Genomic DNA, 16,373 nt, shown 5'->3' with positions numbered 1-16,373 from the left:
ACTCGGTTTCAGTTAACAAAGAAATTGCTCTGATTCTGCGCGATTGTGCATTGCATTGTTCTTTGTGAAATGCCTCTAAATCAACAACCAAACCGAGTAAACATCAACAACCAAGGAAACCCTTAAATATTTGGATTTTGATCTAATATCAAATTTGTTATACATTCTTAAACTTGTCCAAACATCTCCAGCTGTGTTTTCTTTTGTGTCTGATGCAAATGAAAAGTTTTCAATTGCTTATAACACTTCCTTTATCGCTACTGTTTTCGAAAAAGTAGAAGTGCAAAAAAACAAACAAATCTGATAAAATTTTTGCCACGTTCAATCTCTCGGGATGAAGAAAGTATGAAATTTGGACTTGACCGTGTTTGTGCAGCAGCCTTGCGTAGAACCAGATTCATATGGCATATCATTATATGAACATTCAAATTTAAGGGACGTTGATTTTCTTAATCTTTGTTATTCTAATTGATTCTCCGTACTCCGTAATAATTTTTACTTAAACAAACATTCTCAGCTCCATACACAACAAAAACGAAGTCCACAAGTAAAGAATTTCGTCAGAAGCAGATCTCTGCACAACACCTTGCAACTTTTGAATTCCTAACTGGTTACTACCAAACTAGCTCAATATTCCGTCCCATGTTGCTATCCACAACATAAATACTGGGTTTGTAGCTAAGGTTTGTTGGCCGATGCCCGATTACCCTTTCTAACAAAAAGAGTCGTGTGACAGTTTAAAAGATGTGTCGAACTTGTTTTGCACTCTGAAATGCGATTCAGACTTCCACCAAACTCGTTAGCCCACCATGAGATGTTGTATCTGCAGGCAAGAGAAGGTGACCAACGATGACGGAAAGATTATATTCAACTAATTCATGTAAATGTTTTTTTTGTTTTTTTTTGTTTTATTTAAAATAGACGGTAGAAAAATCAGTAGGTAAAAGCTTCATATTCACAGGGGGGAAAAAATTCATCAAACACCGTGACTTTACCTTGATACGTAGATTTAATCAAATAATCTTCACTTGTAACTAAGGTTACACTATATTTCCGGAGAAGTTCCGTACAATGAGCTTTTTTCGGCTTTTTACCTTGTAAAATTTGCTGTCTTCTTCTGCTACTAAGGTGTGACAATATTCAAGCAATGCTCTTATTAATCACATTTTTCTTTTGTATAATTTTAAGCAGTAGATTTATTGTAATGACCCATTCAAGATTTATGCACAATTCCTGTTTTTTTTTTTTTTTTTTTTTGGTGTTTATCATTTTGAAATCTACTCCCATCAATAGGTCTACCGTTAAAAAATGGGTGTCTCTGAAAACGTAACTTTTCAAGGATTAAAAATATTCATTATTATCCCAAAACGCAAGACGCGAGTTGATTTTAGCGCTTTAACAGGAGATCTAGTGTAGGTCTATTGATTTTTGTTGAATTTACTGCATATGTCTATTTAAAAGTAATTTTGTAAAGGTTCTACCTTTAAAAGTATCCATTTTAGCTAAAGTGCATAGAGTAGAAATTTGTATTTGCTAGCTACATTATATGTTTCATCTATAAAATAATTGATTTTTTAAATGTACATCATACATCTTCACGACAAATATATACTTTTTAATGTTTTCTTCGATTTCGGATTTCCTTTATGTAGTACGCGAAAAATGTTGAGAAAAATGGGTCATTTTAAAGCAAAGAAAGTTAACATAAATGGATGCCAGATGGTGTGGGTATAGTTACAACTAGCGCCACCCAGGAGCGAGGGACAGCCAGCCATTTTTCCTTCATCTTGTAGGACATTATTAGGGCTTTTGTTTGGAAACGGAAATCTTTTTCAGCATAAATTCTTTTTACTGTTTCAACCTAAGCGAGTGCCCGCGTCAAACTTTGAAACGCAACACTTATGGATTCCTAGTAAAGTTAGAGTTGACTGTTGCAATAAATTCGTCAAACTTGTTTTATTGACATTATCCGAAATGGCTTGCCTCAACAACCTCAAACTGGAGATTCGAACCCTCGAATCAGTCTTTACCAAGACCCATGAGCGATTTCAAGTCGTTTCGGCCAGCGTTGATGAATTAACATGTAGATTCATAGGAAAATACGGGAAGAAATCTGATATCCATGCCAACATCACAGTAAGCATTTTGCAAATTCTAATCTAGTATTAAAAATCATCACCATAGTTTCTTTACACTCAAGTTGTTGATGGTTTTGGAAAAAAATGATTGTTATTTTTCCTACTAACTTTCTAGGAAACATACCCTTCAACTCCTCCAGTTTGGTTTGCTGATGTGGAAGATCCTCTGATAACCAATGCTGTTCAAATTCTGAGCAACACGTCGGGTAGTGAAAATCACGTAAGGATATCCTTCTTTAATTTTTAAAATTCTTTAACATGATTGATTGGGTTGATTTATATTTGAACTTCTATATAGATTTTAGAACAAGTCAGGATTTTGGTTCAAGAATTGTGTAGGCTTCATGACCTTCCAGAGCCTCCTGATCTTGAATTACTGACCTTGACACATGCAGTTCCATTCTTTCACAACAATACCACATCTCCTTCTACATTGCGAGCATTATCATCTTCATCAAGCAATGATGGTAAAATAAAATGGAAATAAGTTTTGTCTTTTGGTTAACGGTAGCATAACATTTGCCACAGGTGGGGGATATGCATCAAGTTCAGGTAGAGGATCCTCAGGATCTGGCTCAGCATGTTCCTCATCTCCTGCTAGAGAGGAGGAAGTAGATAGTGTGCAGCAGAATGCTGAAGATGAAGAAGATGAAGAAGAAGAAATGGAAGAGAATGACGAAGATGAAGATTTGCACATGGAGTTGGAAGAAGATGAAGGGACCAGTAATGCTGCTGGTAAAAACCTTTTTTTTTTTTTTTTTTTTTGAGCCCCTGTGGTTGTTACGATTCATTTTGCATGGCGTTTCTAGGTAAAAAGAAAGACGAGGATATGGATTCGCAACATTTCGCCACATTAGAACGATTGCGTCAAACTCAGAGGCAAGACTATCTAAGGGGTGCCGTTTCAGGTTCCGTACAGGCTACTGACCGCCTAATGAAAGAACTGAGAGACATATATCGTTCTGACAGCTCCAAAAAAGGCAAATTTGGAATAAGCACGAAGTATTATTTGTTGATAACAAAGGTTTTCTCTAACAGGAGTATACAGTGTCGAACTAGTTAATGACAGTCTGTATGAATGGAACGTACGATTGCTTTCGGTGGATCCAGACTCACCCCTACACAGTGACTTACAGTTGCTGAAAGACAAAGATGGAAGAGATCATATCCTACTTAATTTAGTTTTCAAGGCAAGTCGATATCCTACGTAATGCGCAGTTTGCAAAGTTCCTTTTGCAATTAGGTTGGAATCGAGTTAAGAATACCATGGAGCCTGGAATTTCTGTGAACTTTCAATGAAAGAAACTTAACATGAAGTACCAGACTAAATAGCTTAAATAAAATGTTCTTGTTTCTTTTTAGGAATCATTTCCCTTCGAACCTCCATTTGTTCGTGTGGTACATCCTGTAATCCAAGGAGGATACGTTTTGGTGGGCGGCGCTATTTGCATGGAGTTGCTGACACGTCAGGGCTGGAGCTCTGCCTACACAATGGAAGCCTTGATTTTACAAATTGCCGCTACACTGGTCAAAGGCAAGGCTCGCATCCAGTTCAGCGCCACAAAAGGCCAGTATAGTCTGGCTCGCGCTCAGCAGTCTTTTAAATCGTTGGTCCAAATCCACGAGAAGAATGGATGGTTCACACCACCCAAAGAAGATGGATAATTTAAGAGATTTCCTTGGTCCATTCTCTTCATCTCCTTGGTGACTCCCCTTTTCTATTCTTTAAGTTGCGACAAAATTTTCATTTGGGGGTCTGAAAAGGAGATGACGTTTTGTACAGCGTCGAAAATTTTGATGAATGGATCACCATGATGCATTTCCCCTTTTCACCCAACTGTGTGTGTGTGTGTGAATGCGTGCGAGTATGTATGTGTGTGTAAAGACGCCATTCCTTCCATATTTAGCCTAGGAATTTCGAATCATTCATTCGGCGTATTTTGTATAAAAAAAAAGAAGAAAAAAAGGGAGTTTGGAATACTGGAACCGATAAAATCGATTACGGGTTGGAGTCTAAAGGTAACGAGCTTTTTGTTTTCCTCCTCCCCTCCCGTTTTCTTATTTTGGGGGCAAGTCTTTTTTCTAATGTGAATCATTTCCATTTGCCCACCCTCGTTTTGCGTGCTCTACCATTTCCGACCATGGCGTTGATCTGGGTAGTTGAGGATTCGCTTGTTTCTTTGTTGAATCCACACTACGCGATGTGTGACGAAAACTGGGATTTCTTTGGCCAATTCCTCAGCCATTGGGAGAGGTACGGATTGGGGTGGGCAAAAATTGGTTTAAAAAGCCTTAACTGCGAGCATTGGCTGACAGGTGTACGACGATCAGTGAAGGGAACAACGGCATATTTCCTATTTTTTTTTTTTTTTTCTTCTTTTTTTTTGTTTTCTTTTTTTCTCCCTTTTTTTCTTTTATTGACATCAGTAATCCATTTCCCAACTATTCGGCGAAGGTTTGACGGCGTTATTCAGTTTCGTTTAGTTTGCCGATTTCTGTTTTTCCACTCTTCTTTTTCAACTGATTTATATCAGGCATTTTTCTTACTTCTCAAATTTGATTTCTCGTAATAACTGAGCGTGCCGTTTCTGATCGATATTTTCTTTAGTCTTCACGTGTGTGTTTGCTTTTTCATCGATGAAAAGTATTCGGAATAAACGCAGCACTTGGAAACGGATACATGCAGAGATCACTGGGATATTTGAAATTTCGAGTTGCCATTAGCGATCGACCCCGATTGGTTGTAACCGGGGTCACTGGCCCACCCCGAAAAAAGCCAATCTGAGACGATCGAGGAGGACTATTTCTCCTGCTGGGCGGGGATCACCCCGAAAGCTCTGGCACCATTTAAAAAAATGGCGTGACTAAAAAAAAATTACAGATGAATCAACTCCTGATTGGTCAGCAAGAAGATCGATTACGCTCAGGTAAGCGATTGTTTGTTTTTAATTGGGATACATAACCCGGTTAAAACTCGACCTAATTCGAGATGAAAATTCAGACGCCCCACATCCCGAAAGGCATCCCTCGATTGGCGAGGGCCGATCCATAGCGACGACTGTAAACTTGCGGACTCTTTTCAATTATTCAATTTTTTCAAATGATTTTTTCAAACAAGATTCCTTCGGTAATGTCCTTCGGGCAATTTTTTTGAAAAAAAATTGTCTATAAGGATAATGTAAGTTTAAGACCTATTAAGCGACTTAAAAAAATTTTCCAAAAATTAGAAAAACAATGACATTTGAAGAAAAAATGTTTTATTTCCGCATGAGTATTGAACAATTAAACTTAATGATGCTAGCGCAACACCTTACCACTACGCTGTTATCGACATAATGCGACTAGTATGAATAGCAGTTTAATTTTACATCATCTGCAGCAGTATACTGTCCGGAATTAGCAACACGGGGACTTATGTAAAAAAAAATGAGAATGCAATCGTGAATTAGATGAAGATTTTTCCTCAAAAATAGACAACAAATTGAATTGTCTTGTAAAAGCAATTTCAGGGAATGTAACCATATAAATATTACTTACACTGTTAAAAAAGTCGTTCGTTTTTCGAACGAAAAAACCTTCGAATTGTCAACAACCCAGATCGAAGGTTAATAACCTTCGAAAACTGAATTAGTTTCCACGTTTCGATTTACGCCAAACGAAACTTTCATTTTTCGAAGTATTTAACCTTCGAAAATGAACAGCGGTTGGAGAGTACTTATACTTAAATACGAAAAAAGCAAGTCTTTGGTGGGGTTTGAACACTGTACCAATTTGCCACAAGATCGCTAGTCACCCGCTCTAACCAATAAGCTATCTGTTCTTATAAATGATAAATTATTTTGCTATGTATATTGGGGATTCGAATAAGGACTTAGAAAATTTTTTTTGTTTCCTCATAAAAATGTGAGATAATTGAGAAATGTGAGTGTGTGAGGTAACGTAGGTGACGGGAAATTGAAATAAAAGTATGACAGCAATTGCTTTTCTATAAAATACTTTAATGAAAAGTTTTTGTTTTACAAATAAGTATGTAAATAAAAATAAAGTACGTTGACTTATGGCACTTTATTTTTTTTAATTACTTAATTTCTTTAAAAATACTTATCTAAAAACTTTACTATTTTTTTAAGTATGTTCAATTTGATAAGTATAATCATTTTAGTTTAAGTATGGTAAAAACGAATAAAAGTATGTTATTTTCTTATTTCAGTACGCTAAAATCCCGTTATACCGTCGATATTAGATAGAAGTTTGAAAATCGAAGGTTTTAAACATTCAAATAACGAAAAGGTTTTTTACGTTCAAATTTCGCAGTGTATTTTTTACGTTTTTCAATTTTCGAAACCTCCTACAAATTTTCGAAGGTACAGACATACTAAGCGACTTAAAAATTTAACAAAATATACGCATAAAAAGGAAAAAACTAAATAAATTTTGTGTTTTAAAGAGTATTGATCGATTGATCTTGGTGTTATGAGCCCAACACCTTACCGCTGAGCTATCACACACATACATGTACATATAGCATCTAAAATTAGTTATCTTGTCGCCGCTGTGTAACTTTCTTCTTCATAGTCTCCGTTCTGGCAGCATGTTTACTACTGCAATATAAAAAAATATATAAAAATCTACTGCTTAAAACATTTTGTTAAAGAGAACACTTACTGTTTAGTGACTGTTATACAGCCTTCTGCACTGACTAGAATGCATTGACAGTTGTAAGGTTACGCAAACAAAATCAAATTCACTGCCTAGGATTCGGCAACCAACTAGGTAACAATTACGCAAATTAATTTTTTAAAACTGTAATAGAATCAAATGAAAAAGCTACTATACCACGTATCAAATTTTGACAGAATTTTGTACAAAATTTGGGGACGATTGGTCATTCAGGGAAGAAACGTATATGGAAATACATAATGGACATTAAACCTTCTGAGATCTACTACTACTACCCTACCCCCTATACCCCACACCCTAAAATTGTTAGAGTCCTTCAGTATATATACATATATACCCTCAGGGATTAGTCTGACTAAGGGGGTGGTTTCTACGCCGGAAGGTAAAACCGTAGCTGTGAAGGGCTGGGAATAAATTCGTCTACACCCTTAGGGTCGAAGCGTAGTGTTTTCAAATAATGATACTTCGTGCAGTCGGGATTCAATAGGGACAAAATCAGATTCGCCCTAGAATTGTTATCACAATTATCCAAGTATGCGCCGTGTTATGGACTTGCTCTGCGACTAATGGACTTACGTGAAGAATATTAACCTAAAATGTTGGCCCGTGTGGGGCTTATATATTAGTCATAGTTAGGATTTTCAGAAAAGACCTGCTCAATTTTTATCAACGACTGTTAGTCCGGCCAAATTAGCTTTTAACCCCAATCGAATTGATACAAAAAATTTGTTTTGTAGACTTTATAGACTAGGTAAAAGACCGTGTCCTCCTGAAAAGCTCCCGCAAAATAATTAAGTTAAGTGCATTAAGTTAAATGTAAAAAATGGGATTGTATTCCCCGAAAAAGGGTACAGTATCCCTTTTCTGAGAGGGAAAATAGCCATAGTGGAGCCTGGGGGAGCAACCAGGGTGTCTATGAACTATTTCTATTTTAGATTTATTTAAAAAATTAATTTTTTAAATTTCTATTTAAATTTTTTTTTAGTTCTATGACTCTACTCTGGTTTACAGGAGTGAATTATATTTTTTTATTTATTTATTTTTAAGTTCCAACCCATGTGATAAATTTCGCAACGTTGTATTTCACGCGTTCAGGGTTTTCTCTTTTGTTGGCGGGTGATACAGATAACTACCATTATATCATTATATCATGGCACGTATTTTGTTTATCGAACCTTTTTTTGCTGGTTCACACAAGCAGTTACTGGATACCTTAATAAGCGGTTTGTTTTTCAGGCCTGTGAGTGCAGTTACACTCGATTAAAAAAGTACCTCGTTTGTATTTTAGGCATAGACTTCGAGGAGTTCGGTTATGAATTGCTTACTCTTCCTGTAATTTGTTAGAATCAAAAGAGTTGAGGAATATCTGATGTATCCTTATCAATTATTTCAATCTCACATTTAGGGTAAAAAATGGCATTGGAGGGCCAGAACTAGTGCACTTTACTTTGCTGAAGTGATTCCTAGAAAACATGTTTATGAGTAATTTGACAGTAAATGCTGTATTTCTAAATAATGTTACCTAACTCATGTTTTGTATAACCTAACCATTCATAGAGTGTTATTTGCTAGCTCAGTTTTAAACATGGCAGAGTTGATTGCTCTCAGGCCAGATCTAATGCCCTGCAGGAAAGTTCTCTACTTCCACGAGAATCAGTTGATTTACCCAGTAAGAAAACAACAAGAAAGGTACAATTTTAAAAAGTGATAATTCAAGTTTCTGCTAGTTTCTAATAAACATCTGGATTTTGAAAACAGAGACTTTCAATATGGTTATAATCAAATCATATCATGGTAACCCTTTTTCTAGACTTTTTGTTTCATTGCCTTTCTGATCTGATTAATATCCATCATAGCATGGTGGCTGATAACATTTTCTTCAACACATTATTCAACCTTACCTCATTCTTGGATTCTATTCCTTCATTTTTTAAACTACAGCCAGACTATAGACCAAAAAATTTGCAGGAAACAATCAGGCCAAAATGCAAAGTTTTATATTTCCCTATCTCAATTCAAAAATCTCCGGTTAGTTCTGAAGAAAGAACGACTGATGACAATGCAGGTCTTCACATCGTATGGCCTCATAGATGGTAAAACCTGTAAAAAAAAAAAAAAAAAAAAATCTATGTACATTTTCTGTCTTCATTATTTTATTTATTTTATTTTGAGAGAAACATTTCTTATCCAGGGAACATGACAAGGGCCCTGAAAAATTTTTCATGGTATTCCTCCATTGTTAGGATGTGGTGTTAGTTTGAAAGCTAATTAATAATGCTATTATGCTGATGGTAATAGGTTATTGACGCCCTTATTGAAAAAGGCTGCAAGTTCCGGCTGTCTGTATTGGGTGAACAGTTCCAGCAAATCCCATTAATTTTCGATGAGAAAAAACTGAAATATGAAGCGTGCAATAATTGTCAAGTATTGGATTGGGGATGGGTAAATCGCGGTCGCTATGTGGAATTACTTTCATCCGCTCATGTAGTTGTGTCGACATCTGATCATGAATTTTATGGGGTCTCAATGTAATAAGCAAATACGCCTTTATTGAAGACATACATTTTAACAATTTTATTTGGTTTAGGATAGAAGCTACAATCTTGGGTTGCTTTCCATTGTGTCCTTGGAGATTGTCTTATCCGGAAATCTTCCCTGAAGAATGCTTATATCGAACAGAAAACCAGTTGGTTAAACAACTGAAATATTTCTGTAAGAATCCAAGTGCCTCAAGAAACTTATCAGTAAATCTCGACAGATTCAAGTGGATGTCACTTAAGTCTCAATATGAAGAAGCTCTGTTAATAAAGAAGGCAGATGACCAATGCAGCGCTCACTGGTATACGTTTTTATAAAGTTTGTCTTACTTCATTGGCAGTTAACGTGCTACATGCTTCTCTTTTTATTAAAAGAGTTATTTCAGCTTCGCCGTTTTGCCAGACATCCTTTTCACAACCCCCTGTGTTTCTGACTTGGTGTACACACTCTACAATCGTCTCTGCGAATACATCATAAGTAATTGTCGATTTTCTCTGGGCAAATACCTTTAAGTTTCTCAGTTCAATTAAATTTTGAGCTCTCTGTGATGCTCGTTGAAGTATGTAATCTTCTCGTAAATACTCTTCATTAGTTTTCACCCAAAGAGTTAGTCACTGTGACTCCTTCATCTTTATGCGCTGGAGCGTACGTTTTCTATCATGATTTCCAGAAAGGTCTAAGGGAATATTTAAAGTATGTCGCAGATTCAACAACATCACGCTGAAGTATTTGTGGTTATGGCTAAAAGCAAATTTTATTAGGTCTCAACCATATACAGTAAAATTTGTCACGGATAACTACACCATAACATTTTTCTGGCTTTTGGTAAAACAATACAACTTCGGTTTATCTTCAAGGTAGCTTCAAAGTTCTGAAATACTACTGTAGAAACCCAGGTGCCTCAAGAAACTTACCTGTAAATTTTATGAAATTAAAGAGGAAATGACTGAAGTTTCAATATAAAGAGGCTCTATTACAATAAAACAAGGAACTGGTACAGCATATTTTGGTATACAGCTAGTTTTCTTTTTCTACCAATTCCTGTTCAATTTCCTTTATTCTTCTTTGAATTTTATTGTAATATTTCAATTTCGCCACGCATTCTCGTGCAGACTCCCAATCATTATTTCTGAAGTGATCAGCAGCTTTCCTGATAAATAAATAATGTAACAAAATTTCTGATATATTCATACTTTAGCTAGATTAATACCTAAACAGGTTTTCCAGCTCAATGGTATTAGTTTTCTGTAATCTTTGAAGTGATTCATGATCTTCAACTTCATGAATTTCTTCATTAATTTCCATTATTTCACTCAAAAATTCAGGATCCATTATTATCTCTCCTTCATCAGATAGTGCATGTCCTTGTATTTGTAGGAGATAGAGCCCCCTCTCTAATGGTGAGCTCAGTGTCTTGTATGCTTGATTCAACAAAGAGGAATAACCAGCAGAAATTTGTTTTTCCTCCTTAAAACAAATGTATAAAAGGTGACAAGTGTTAACAGCCTGGCTCTTTTACCTACATACCTACCTCAGATTTTTGGGAAAACCTATCGGGATGAAGCTGCATTTGTAAAAGCCTGAATTTTTTTGTCAGCTCCCTATTGTCTACTTCAAAAGTTTGTTTCATGCCAAAAATTTCAAAAAAATCTACATCGTATTTTGGTTTCTGAACAACCTCACAGTAGTCGCAAAACAAAACTTTTTTCAGGTCAACAGTCACTCCACATTTCCAGCATGATACTGAGTCTGAGTCATACTTTTGAGCTGTGGTAGAAAACTTTTTACAATAATATTCCAAAAATGTGTTTTTTCCAATTCCAGGGTTAGAAACAACACATGACTGTGAAGGATTTAATGAGTCAAAATGGAGGTGTGATTTTGACGTGTAACTCCTCAAAAATCCTCGAGTACAAATTCGAGAGAATACGTTTGCCGCCATTCAATCGTATTATATAAACTACTGTTCATCTAATACAAAACAATACAGGTGTTGGGACTTGCCAAAGCGAGTTTTGCACAAGTTTTATTTACATCCGAGAACCCCAGTGTTGCCACATTTAGGAATCACATTTTATTTTGCTTCCATTGCTCAATCCACTGCACAATCTGTTCCACATTTTCATCCATCTCGTCCGCATTATTACTCGACAATTCGAAAACAGAATCTTTCTTGTAAGAATCAATTGCTTCTTCAAGAATAGTGCCAAAAATTTCACATTGAATGTTGTCTTCTAGCTTTTTCCCACTGTAACCTCTACCCAACAAAATGCTAGGATTAGAATATAAAATATTTAATATTATCCGATCATACTCTACCGTTTTGATAATCTATCAAATAATGCTGTATTGTTTGTTCTCAGCACAAACACTATATCAAACCAGCGTTCAGGGAAAAAGTCACATCCATGATAATCAACAATTATTCCTCCATCAGTCATCTGATCTTCCATTAAATCTAGAATCTAAGAAGAAAATGGGACATAGTTTTAGGGGCTGGTGAAGTATTATGATTTGTATACCTTATCTTCATGCAAAACAGGGCAATGGTAAACTTCATCGAATTCTTCATAGCAATTGTTTTCCTTTGCAAGCTTGCCCACCTCAAGCCACTGAAAATTAGTTCTTTCTGCCAACTGCTGGCAAAGGGTGGATTTTCCTACCCCTGGTGTTCCTAATTAAAAAAAAAAATTTTAAGTAGATTTTAGAAAAGTGAACCATTAGATGGGTTCTTTATCCTGTTTTGGAACAGCAGATGACAGATACTCTAAACTCTACAGTGTTATATAGTAAAGACAGGGAAGAAATCAAAATGCATTTAGCACCAATCCAAAGAGAAATTTTATTCCTACGAAAATTCCACATGTGCTGTCTGTCAGATCAGCTTTAACAAAATGTAATTCTCCATTGTATTCATCTGCCAGAAATAATTTTATTGTCTTACCCGTTATAAGAATGTTTGGTAACGAACGAGATTCTGCCATTATGGTTTCAAACGAAGTTTTATTAAACAACTTTATTAAACAAAAAAAAAAAAACAACGTGTTCTACTAATCTTGTTTACAACTTAACAGATAGGAGGGGGCCAGGATAAAATGCGGACGTGGACCGCGGACTGGAGAAACTGCGGACTTTGACCTGCGGACTTGCCCAAAATTTTTGACAGCAGTCCGCAGTTTCTCCATGGGCAGCAGTCCGCAGTCCGCGGATTATACGGGGATGCTGCATTCAATATAGACATGTGTATGTGTTGGTAAGGCAGAAAAATCAATAAATATAGTCTTAATTTCATAATAGTATTTAACATTAAAATTTTCTAATATTTACTCTTGTCAAGACAGATCAACCTCATTTTGTTCGTTCGATTGTTGTTCGATAACTGTTTACTTAAAAAATATGTACGCATGCAACAATTCCAATGAATAAAAATTAAAACGCGCACAGCTCTTAGCAGTTGACGACTTTATTTATGCTAGATAAAAATCCCTCGGTCATTCATTACGATAGATCAAAAATGCGTGAGCATTTCGTCGCATGTTTACAAAATGGCGATTTAACAATGTTTCCAACCGTATCAAATCAATCTTTTCCTAAGTCTAAGACCGTCAAAAATGTGCAATCGGTGAAAGTGAATTGCGTATGCCGCCGCCCCGATAGGCTTTACGCTGGAAGTAAATTTAGAAACGAGAAGAAGATGATTCAGTGTGGTACGAAAAATTGTAAAGAATGGTACTACAAAGAATGTCTTCCTAAAGAGCAGCACTATGCCTCTCAGGAGTCTTTAAAAAAACCCTGGAAGTGCCCCAAATGTCTTTAAGTTTATTAAATGTTTTATTTTCATTGTTTTACCAAGAGTTTACCTAGTTAAGAAATAACCATGTGATTTAAACTGTCTCTTACTATCATTTTTTGAATAATACATCATGTGTTGATTTTTTAATATATCTTTAATTTGAAATTGAAATTTAAAATTTAAATGGGCATGTCCGCATCAATGGGTATGGGCAGTCCGCAGATACCAGTCCGCAGTTTATCCTGCCTGGTCCACACTTTCAAACGGTCCATATACGAAACGGCCCGCATTTTATCCTGAAGTCCACGAAAAATCTGTCAAAAATTTTGGGCCAGTCCGCAGTCCGCGGTCCGCGTCCGCATTTTATCCTGGCCCGATAGGAGGTGGGAGGAGGGAAAACGACTGCAGGTATGGATAAACAGTCGGAGCGATATCGGGCGGGGCTTTCGAGGTGCAGGGCGTCTGAATTTGCGCCTAATCGGGGTACGTAGACTGCGTTCTGCCTTCTGCGTACATGACTGAAACTCGATTGGGCTCGGGGCAAAAATTCTGATTCCCCGCCCCGAAACCCCAAAATGCATTAGTTTCTAAAATTTTGCAAACGGCATGACAAATTGACAATGCTGTGGCAAAGAAGGCGGGCAAACTGGCAAAGTGCTAAACTGGTGGCGTATAAATTCTCTCGGAGCTTTCAAACAGTGAAAGAAAACTGCTAGGACAAGGTGAAGGAGTACTATGCGTATGTGTCATTAAAAAGCGTAAGAAAAAAATCCCATTTTCCATTCGTTTAATTTATTAGATGAGTGCGTTCCTGTGTTGTTTGTTTAAATCTAAAGATTTATTTTGAAGCATTTCATTGTCAGAAAACTTTTCTTTGTCTTTTATGAATTTTTTTTTTCGATTGTTTCTTTTTGGTACAGTCAGAAGATTAGACCACGTGGTAACGTCAGTTTTGAACATGAATCGTTGGGACTTCATTGATTAATGGTTCTATTTTGACAGTTTATAAATTCAAATCCATTTTGCTTTACTGAATTTTAAATATTCATTATTATACTCAAATGCTATGCTACTGTGTCAATTTATTGGATGACTACTATGTGTTCTTTTTAAATTGACAATTCTAAAAAGGACTTAGATTCTGCTCAGTGCAAGGTTCCTATTCTTGATGAGCGATGAACTTACATTGAAATTAGACTCACATTAAAATTAGATGGTAGAAATTACCACCTGACCTATTGGTTTTTAAATATTTTAGTTTATGTAATGTATTAACCTCTTTAATTGCTTAGCACTGATGTTTCTAATGTTTTATTGCAGTTGCATAAATCTGATGAAAAGTGTGCATATTGTAATGGCTGGAACATCACAGGTGATCTAATAGGTGAGTTGCATGATAAGACTTTAAATTTTATTTGATGTGATGAACAACAAAAGTGTAAGATAGGAATTGCCGGCTGATCATCATTGATGATTCTTTTTTCTGAGATTTATATTTGATTTAGTCATCTCTAGTCTTGCTAGTGTAACTGGAGTTATTTTTATAGTTGTTGGTGTGTTATGGTGTTAGCCATGTGGTGCTGCCATGCCATGCCTTTGGACTTTGGGATCCAAGGACTTGTTACCCTGGGTTGCTTGGCTTTTATTCCGTGATGGGGAGATATGAGGTGATTATTAGTTTTTGTTACTTTCTTTTCATTACATGATGCTATAATTTGCGACTGAGGTTTGGATTTGCTGGACAATGCCTGTGTCCGTTACGGTAGATCATCCTCTATGATGACTGTGCTTCTGATGTGTATAGATGTCAAGAAGTTAGCTCTGTTTGTTGGCGTTTTTTAATTTGTTTTATTTGAATGTAGGATTTGCCTGGTGTATGGTTACAACTTTTGATGCTGCCTGACTGTAAGTATATAGCTTGCAGCTTTGTTTCGTGCATCGACGATCGGTGAATACCTTCCAGTTTGCGTATTCGCGTTTTGCAACGATGCTAGAATAATGCTCGTAGTTACCAGCTGGTAACTTCAATTGATGAAGTGTACCTTCTAGAACACTGCCGACAGCTACTCGAATCTATTTATGGTTCTTTAATTGTCTGTATTTATTTCCTGCTTCTCTTAGCGTGAAATTAGAGTTGATGCTCCCTTTGGTGCGAAGGTGACTGTTTCCGTGGTAAGTATTACATACCTTGCACTGCTTCGCTTTAGAATCTTGCCCCAACAAAACAATCCTCTCTGATCGGTGTTTGAGAGTTCTCATAAATCAGTTGCCCATCCTTTGAGTGATCTCCATATTCATTCGCACTGCAGTTACTACTTGTTCATTTTATAAACTTTTTTTGTTGGGTTTGTTAAAACGGTTTTCTACGTCTTTTAGGATGGTTGCTGTCCCATTGATGTTCGCATCTAACAATCCGGCTTGGCGGATTCTACCATTGGTAAATTTAAGATTAGCACATTTGGTTTTCCTTTTGAGGCTGAGTTCTATTCTACTCGTACATGATTCTGTGCTTGCCGCGCTTTCTTTGTGGCAGCACGATGGATTGCAATGGATTCGGATTCACATTGCTGGTATTAATCTTGTTTGTTTTTTTTCCTTTTTCTTTTCTTTTTTCAGTACCTGCTTGGAAACGCTTTGGGAGGGTCATGCCGTAGACGTAAAGACTGGGTTCCGAGATGTTACGTATTTAAGGTGTGTTAATTTCGTCGTGTGGATTTCGAAGATGCACGTTGATAGTCTGACTAATCCTTATTAGTTGGGTAGTTAGTAGAATTAAGTGCTAAATCATCTGGAATTTCTGCAGAGCTGGGTGGTATAAATGCCAGAATAGTTTTGAGAAATTTCGACAATTGTAACGTTCTAATGGCTTTCTTTTCCTTCATAGGGACGGTAACACGTCTTGGCTCATCGTTCTTTATTTTCCTGTACGTGACAACTTTGGTTTCAGTGGAGTACACAATTTTCTTTGAATTGGAAATATTTCTGTATTTGGATTTCTTATGTTAATGCGAGTGCTAAGTTCTTTTTATCTTTCTTCGTGTTACTTAGTAAAATTGGGCTTGTTATTTGCTGTTTGATATATACACAGGATGTATGGACGGAGATTTTCTAGTATCAGGAACTTAAAGGTTATGACATTCGAAACTGTTTCTATCGGCTAGAATAAGATTAGAATTTATTGGGGGTTTTACTTGAATGCACGTATTTTAATACTGCATGGTTAA

General features: G+C 36.3%; 4 protein-coding genes and 1 long non-coding RNA gene across 9 annotated transcripts; 2 read left to right on the top strand and 3 right to left on the bottom strand.

Annotated features, from left to right (window-relative positions):
- Positions 1–1,752: 1,752 nt before the first annotated feature.
- LOC116921006 (ubiquitin-conjugating enzyme E2 Q2) lies at positions 1,753–4,815 on the top strand. The gene is made up of 7 exons (XM_032927197.2): positions 1,753–2,136; positions 2,254–2,358; positions 2,437–2,605; positions 2,667–2,873; positions 2,948–3,118; positions 3,177–3,328; positions 3,501–4,815. The coding sequence occupies exons 1-7, from the start codon at positions 1,975–1,977 to the stop codon at positions 3,801–3,803; spliced, it is 1,269 nt and encodes a 422-aa protein (XP_032783088.1). The 5' UTR covers positions 1,753–1,974; the 3' UTR covers positions 3,804–4,815.
- Positions 4,816–6,549: 1,734 nt separating this feature from the next.
- LOC123471491 lies at positions 6,550–6,861 on the bottom strand. Its single transcript, XR_006646009.1, has 2 exons — positions 6,804–6,861; positions 6,550–6,739 (listed from the first exon to the last, which is right to left on the bottom strand). It is a non-coding gene; the product is annotated as an uncharacterized LOC123471491 (long non-coding RNA).
- Positions 6,862–7,246: 385 nt separating this feature from the next.
- Positions 7,247–9,842, top strand: LOC116921007 (glycosyltransferase-like domain-containing protein 1). 3 transcript variants are annotated; one of them, XM_032927198.2, is made up of 10 exons: positions 7,258–8,041; positions 8,107–8,150; positions 8,224–8,300; positions 8,376–8,507; positions 8,577–8,612; positions 8,675–8,911; positions 9,010–9,043; positions 9,117–9,346; positions 9,406–9,657; positions 9,731–9,842. In XM_032927198.2, coding segments are annotated over exons 1-10 (1,116 nt in total). In that variant the 5' UTR covers positions 7,258–7,968; the 3' UTR covers positions 9,732–9,842. The 3 variants fall into 3 exon arrangements, with proteins under 3 accessions (XP_032783091.1, XP_032783090.1, XP_032783089.1); XM_032927200.2 differs by lacking the exon at positions 9,731–9,842 and having other exon boundaries at positions 7,247–8,041; positions 9,411–9,644; XM_032927199.2 differs by lacking the exon at positions 8,107–8,150 and having other exon boundaries at positions 7,255–8,058.
- On the bottom strand, positions 9,378–11,298 carry LOC116921008 (iron-sulfur cluster co-chaperone protein HscB). Of its 3 annotated transcripts, XR_006646007.1 has the most exons (5): positions 10,888–11,298; positions 10,567–10,823; positions 10,334–10,506; positions 10,160–10,270; positions 9,378–10,097 (listed from the first exon to the last, which is right to left on the bottom strand). XR_006646007.1 is itself a non-coding variant. In XM_032927202.2 (4 exons), exons 1-3 carry the CDS (start codon positions 11,296–11,298, stop codon positions 10,374–10,376), a joined length of 801 nt encoding a protein of 266 aa, XP_032783093.2. In that variant the 3' UTR covers positions 10,092–10,270; positions 10,334–10,373. The 3 variants fall into 3 exon arrangements, 2 of the variants coding, with proteins under 2 accessions (XP_032783093.2, XP_032783092.2); XM_032927202.2 differs by having other exon boundaries at positions 10,092–10,270; XM_032927201.2 differs by having other exon boundaries at positions 10,092–10,506.
- Positions 11,299–11,366: 68 nt separating this feature from the next.
- On the bottom strand, positions 11,367–12,458 carry LOC116921009 (adenylate kinase isoenzyme 6). Its single transcript, XM_032927203.2, has 4 exons — positions 12,301–12,458; positions 11,879–12,030; positions 11,676–11,821; positions 11,367–11,613 (listed from the first exon to the last, which is right to left on the bottom strand). The coding sequence occupies exons 1-4, from the start codon at positions 12,338–12,340 to the stop codon at positions 11,424–11,426; spliced, it is 528 nt and encodes a 175-aa protein (XP_032783094.1). The 5' UTR covers positions 12,341–12,458; the 3' UTR covers positions 11,367–11,423.
- Positions 12,459–16,373: the final 3,915 nt, after the last annotated feature.

This window comes from Daphnia magna, linkage group LG4, assembly GCF_020631705.1.
Source record: "Daphnia magna isolate NIES linkage group LG4, ASM2063170v1.1, whole genome shotgun sequence".
In the NCBI taxonomy this organism is placed as follows: Eukaryota; Metazoa; Arthropoda; class Branchiopoda; order Diplostraca; family Daphniidae; genus Daphnia; species Daphnia magna.
Note: the sequence above shows the minus strand (reverse complement) of the source record. Positions and strands in the feature narration are given on the sequence as shown.

What these genes read in the sequence shown, in the direction of transcription:
- LOC116921006 (XM_032927197.2), top strand. Translation starts at nt 1,975, where the DNA reads ATGGCTTGCCTCAACAACCTCAAACTGGAGATTCGAACCCTCGAATCA. An exon ending in CGTCGGGTAGTGAAAATCAC is followed by an intron (nt 2,359 to 2,436) that starts GTAAGGATATCC and finishes ACTTCTATATAG; the next exon opens with ATTTTAGAACAAGTCAGGAT. An exon ending in TACTTAATTTAGTTTTCAAG is followed by an intron (nt 3,329 to 3,500) that starts GCAAGTCGATAT and finishes GTTTCTTTTTAG; the next exon opens with GAATCATTTCCCTTCGAACC.
- LOC116921008 (XM_032927201.2), bottom strand. Translation starts at nt 11,298, where the DNA reads ATGGCGGCAAACGTATTCTCTCGAATTTGTACTCGAGGATTTTTGAGG. An exon ending in GGTTTTCCCAAAAATCTGAG is followed by an intron (nt 10,824 to 10,887) that starts GTAGGTATGTAG and finishes ATTTGTTTTAAG; the next exon opens with GAGGAAAAACAAATTTCTGC. An exon ending in GAGCTGGAAAACCTGTTTAG is followed by an intron (nt 10,507 to 10,566) that starts GTATTAATCTAG and finishes TTTATTTATCAG; the next exon opens with GAAAGCTGCTGATCACTTCA.
- LOC116921009 (XM_032927203.2), bottom strand. Translation starts at nt 12,340, where the DNA reads ATGGCAGAATCTCGTTCGTTACCAAACATTCTTATAACGG. An exon ending in ACCAAACATTCTTATAACGG is followed by an intron (nt 12,031 to 12,300) that starts GTAAGACAATAA and finishes TTTTTTAATTAG; the next exon opens with GAACACCAGGGGTAGGAAAA. An exon ending in TTTGATAGATTATCAAAACG is followed by an intron (nt 11,614 to 11,675) that starts GTAGAGTATGAT and finishes TTTGTTGGGTAG; the next exon opens with AGGTTACAGTGGGAAAAAGC.
- LOC116921007 (XM_032927198.2), top strand. Translation starts at nt 7,969, where the DNA reads ATGGCACGTATTTTGTTTATCGAACCTTTTTTTGCTGGTTCACACAAG. An exon ending in CCTAGAAAACATGTTTATGA is followed by an intron (nt 8,301 to 8,375) that starts GTAATTTGACAG and finishes AACCATTCATAG; the next exon opens with AGTGTTATTTGCTAGCTCAG. An exon ending in GCCCTGAAAAATTTTTCATG is followed by an intron (nt 9,044 to 9,116) that starts GTATTCCTCCAT and finishes TGATGGTAATAG; the next exon opens with GTTATTGACGCCCTTATTGA.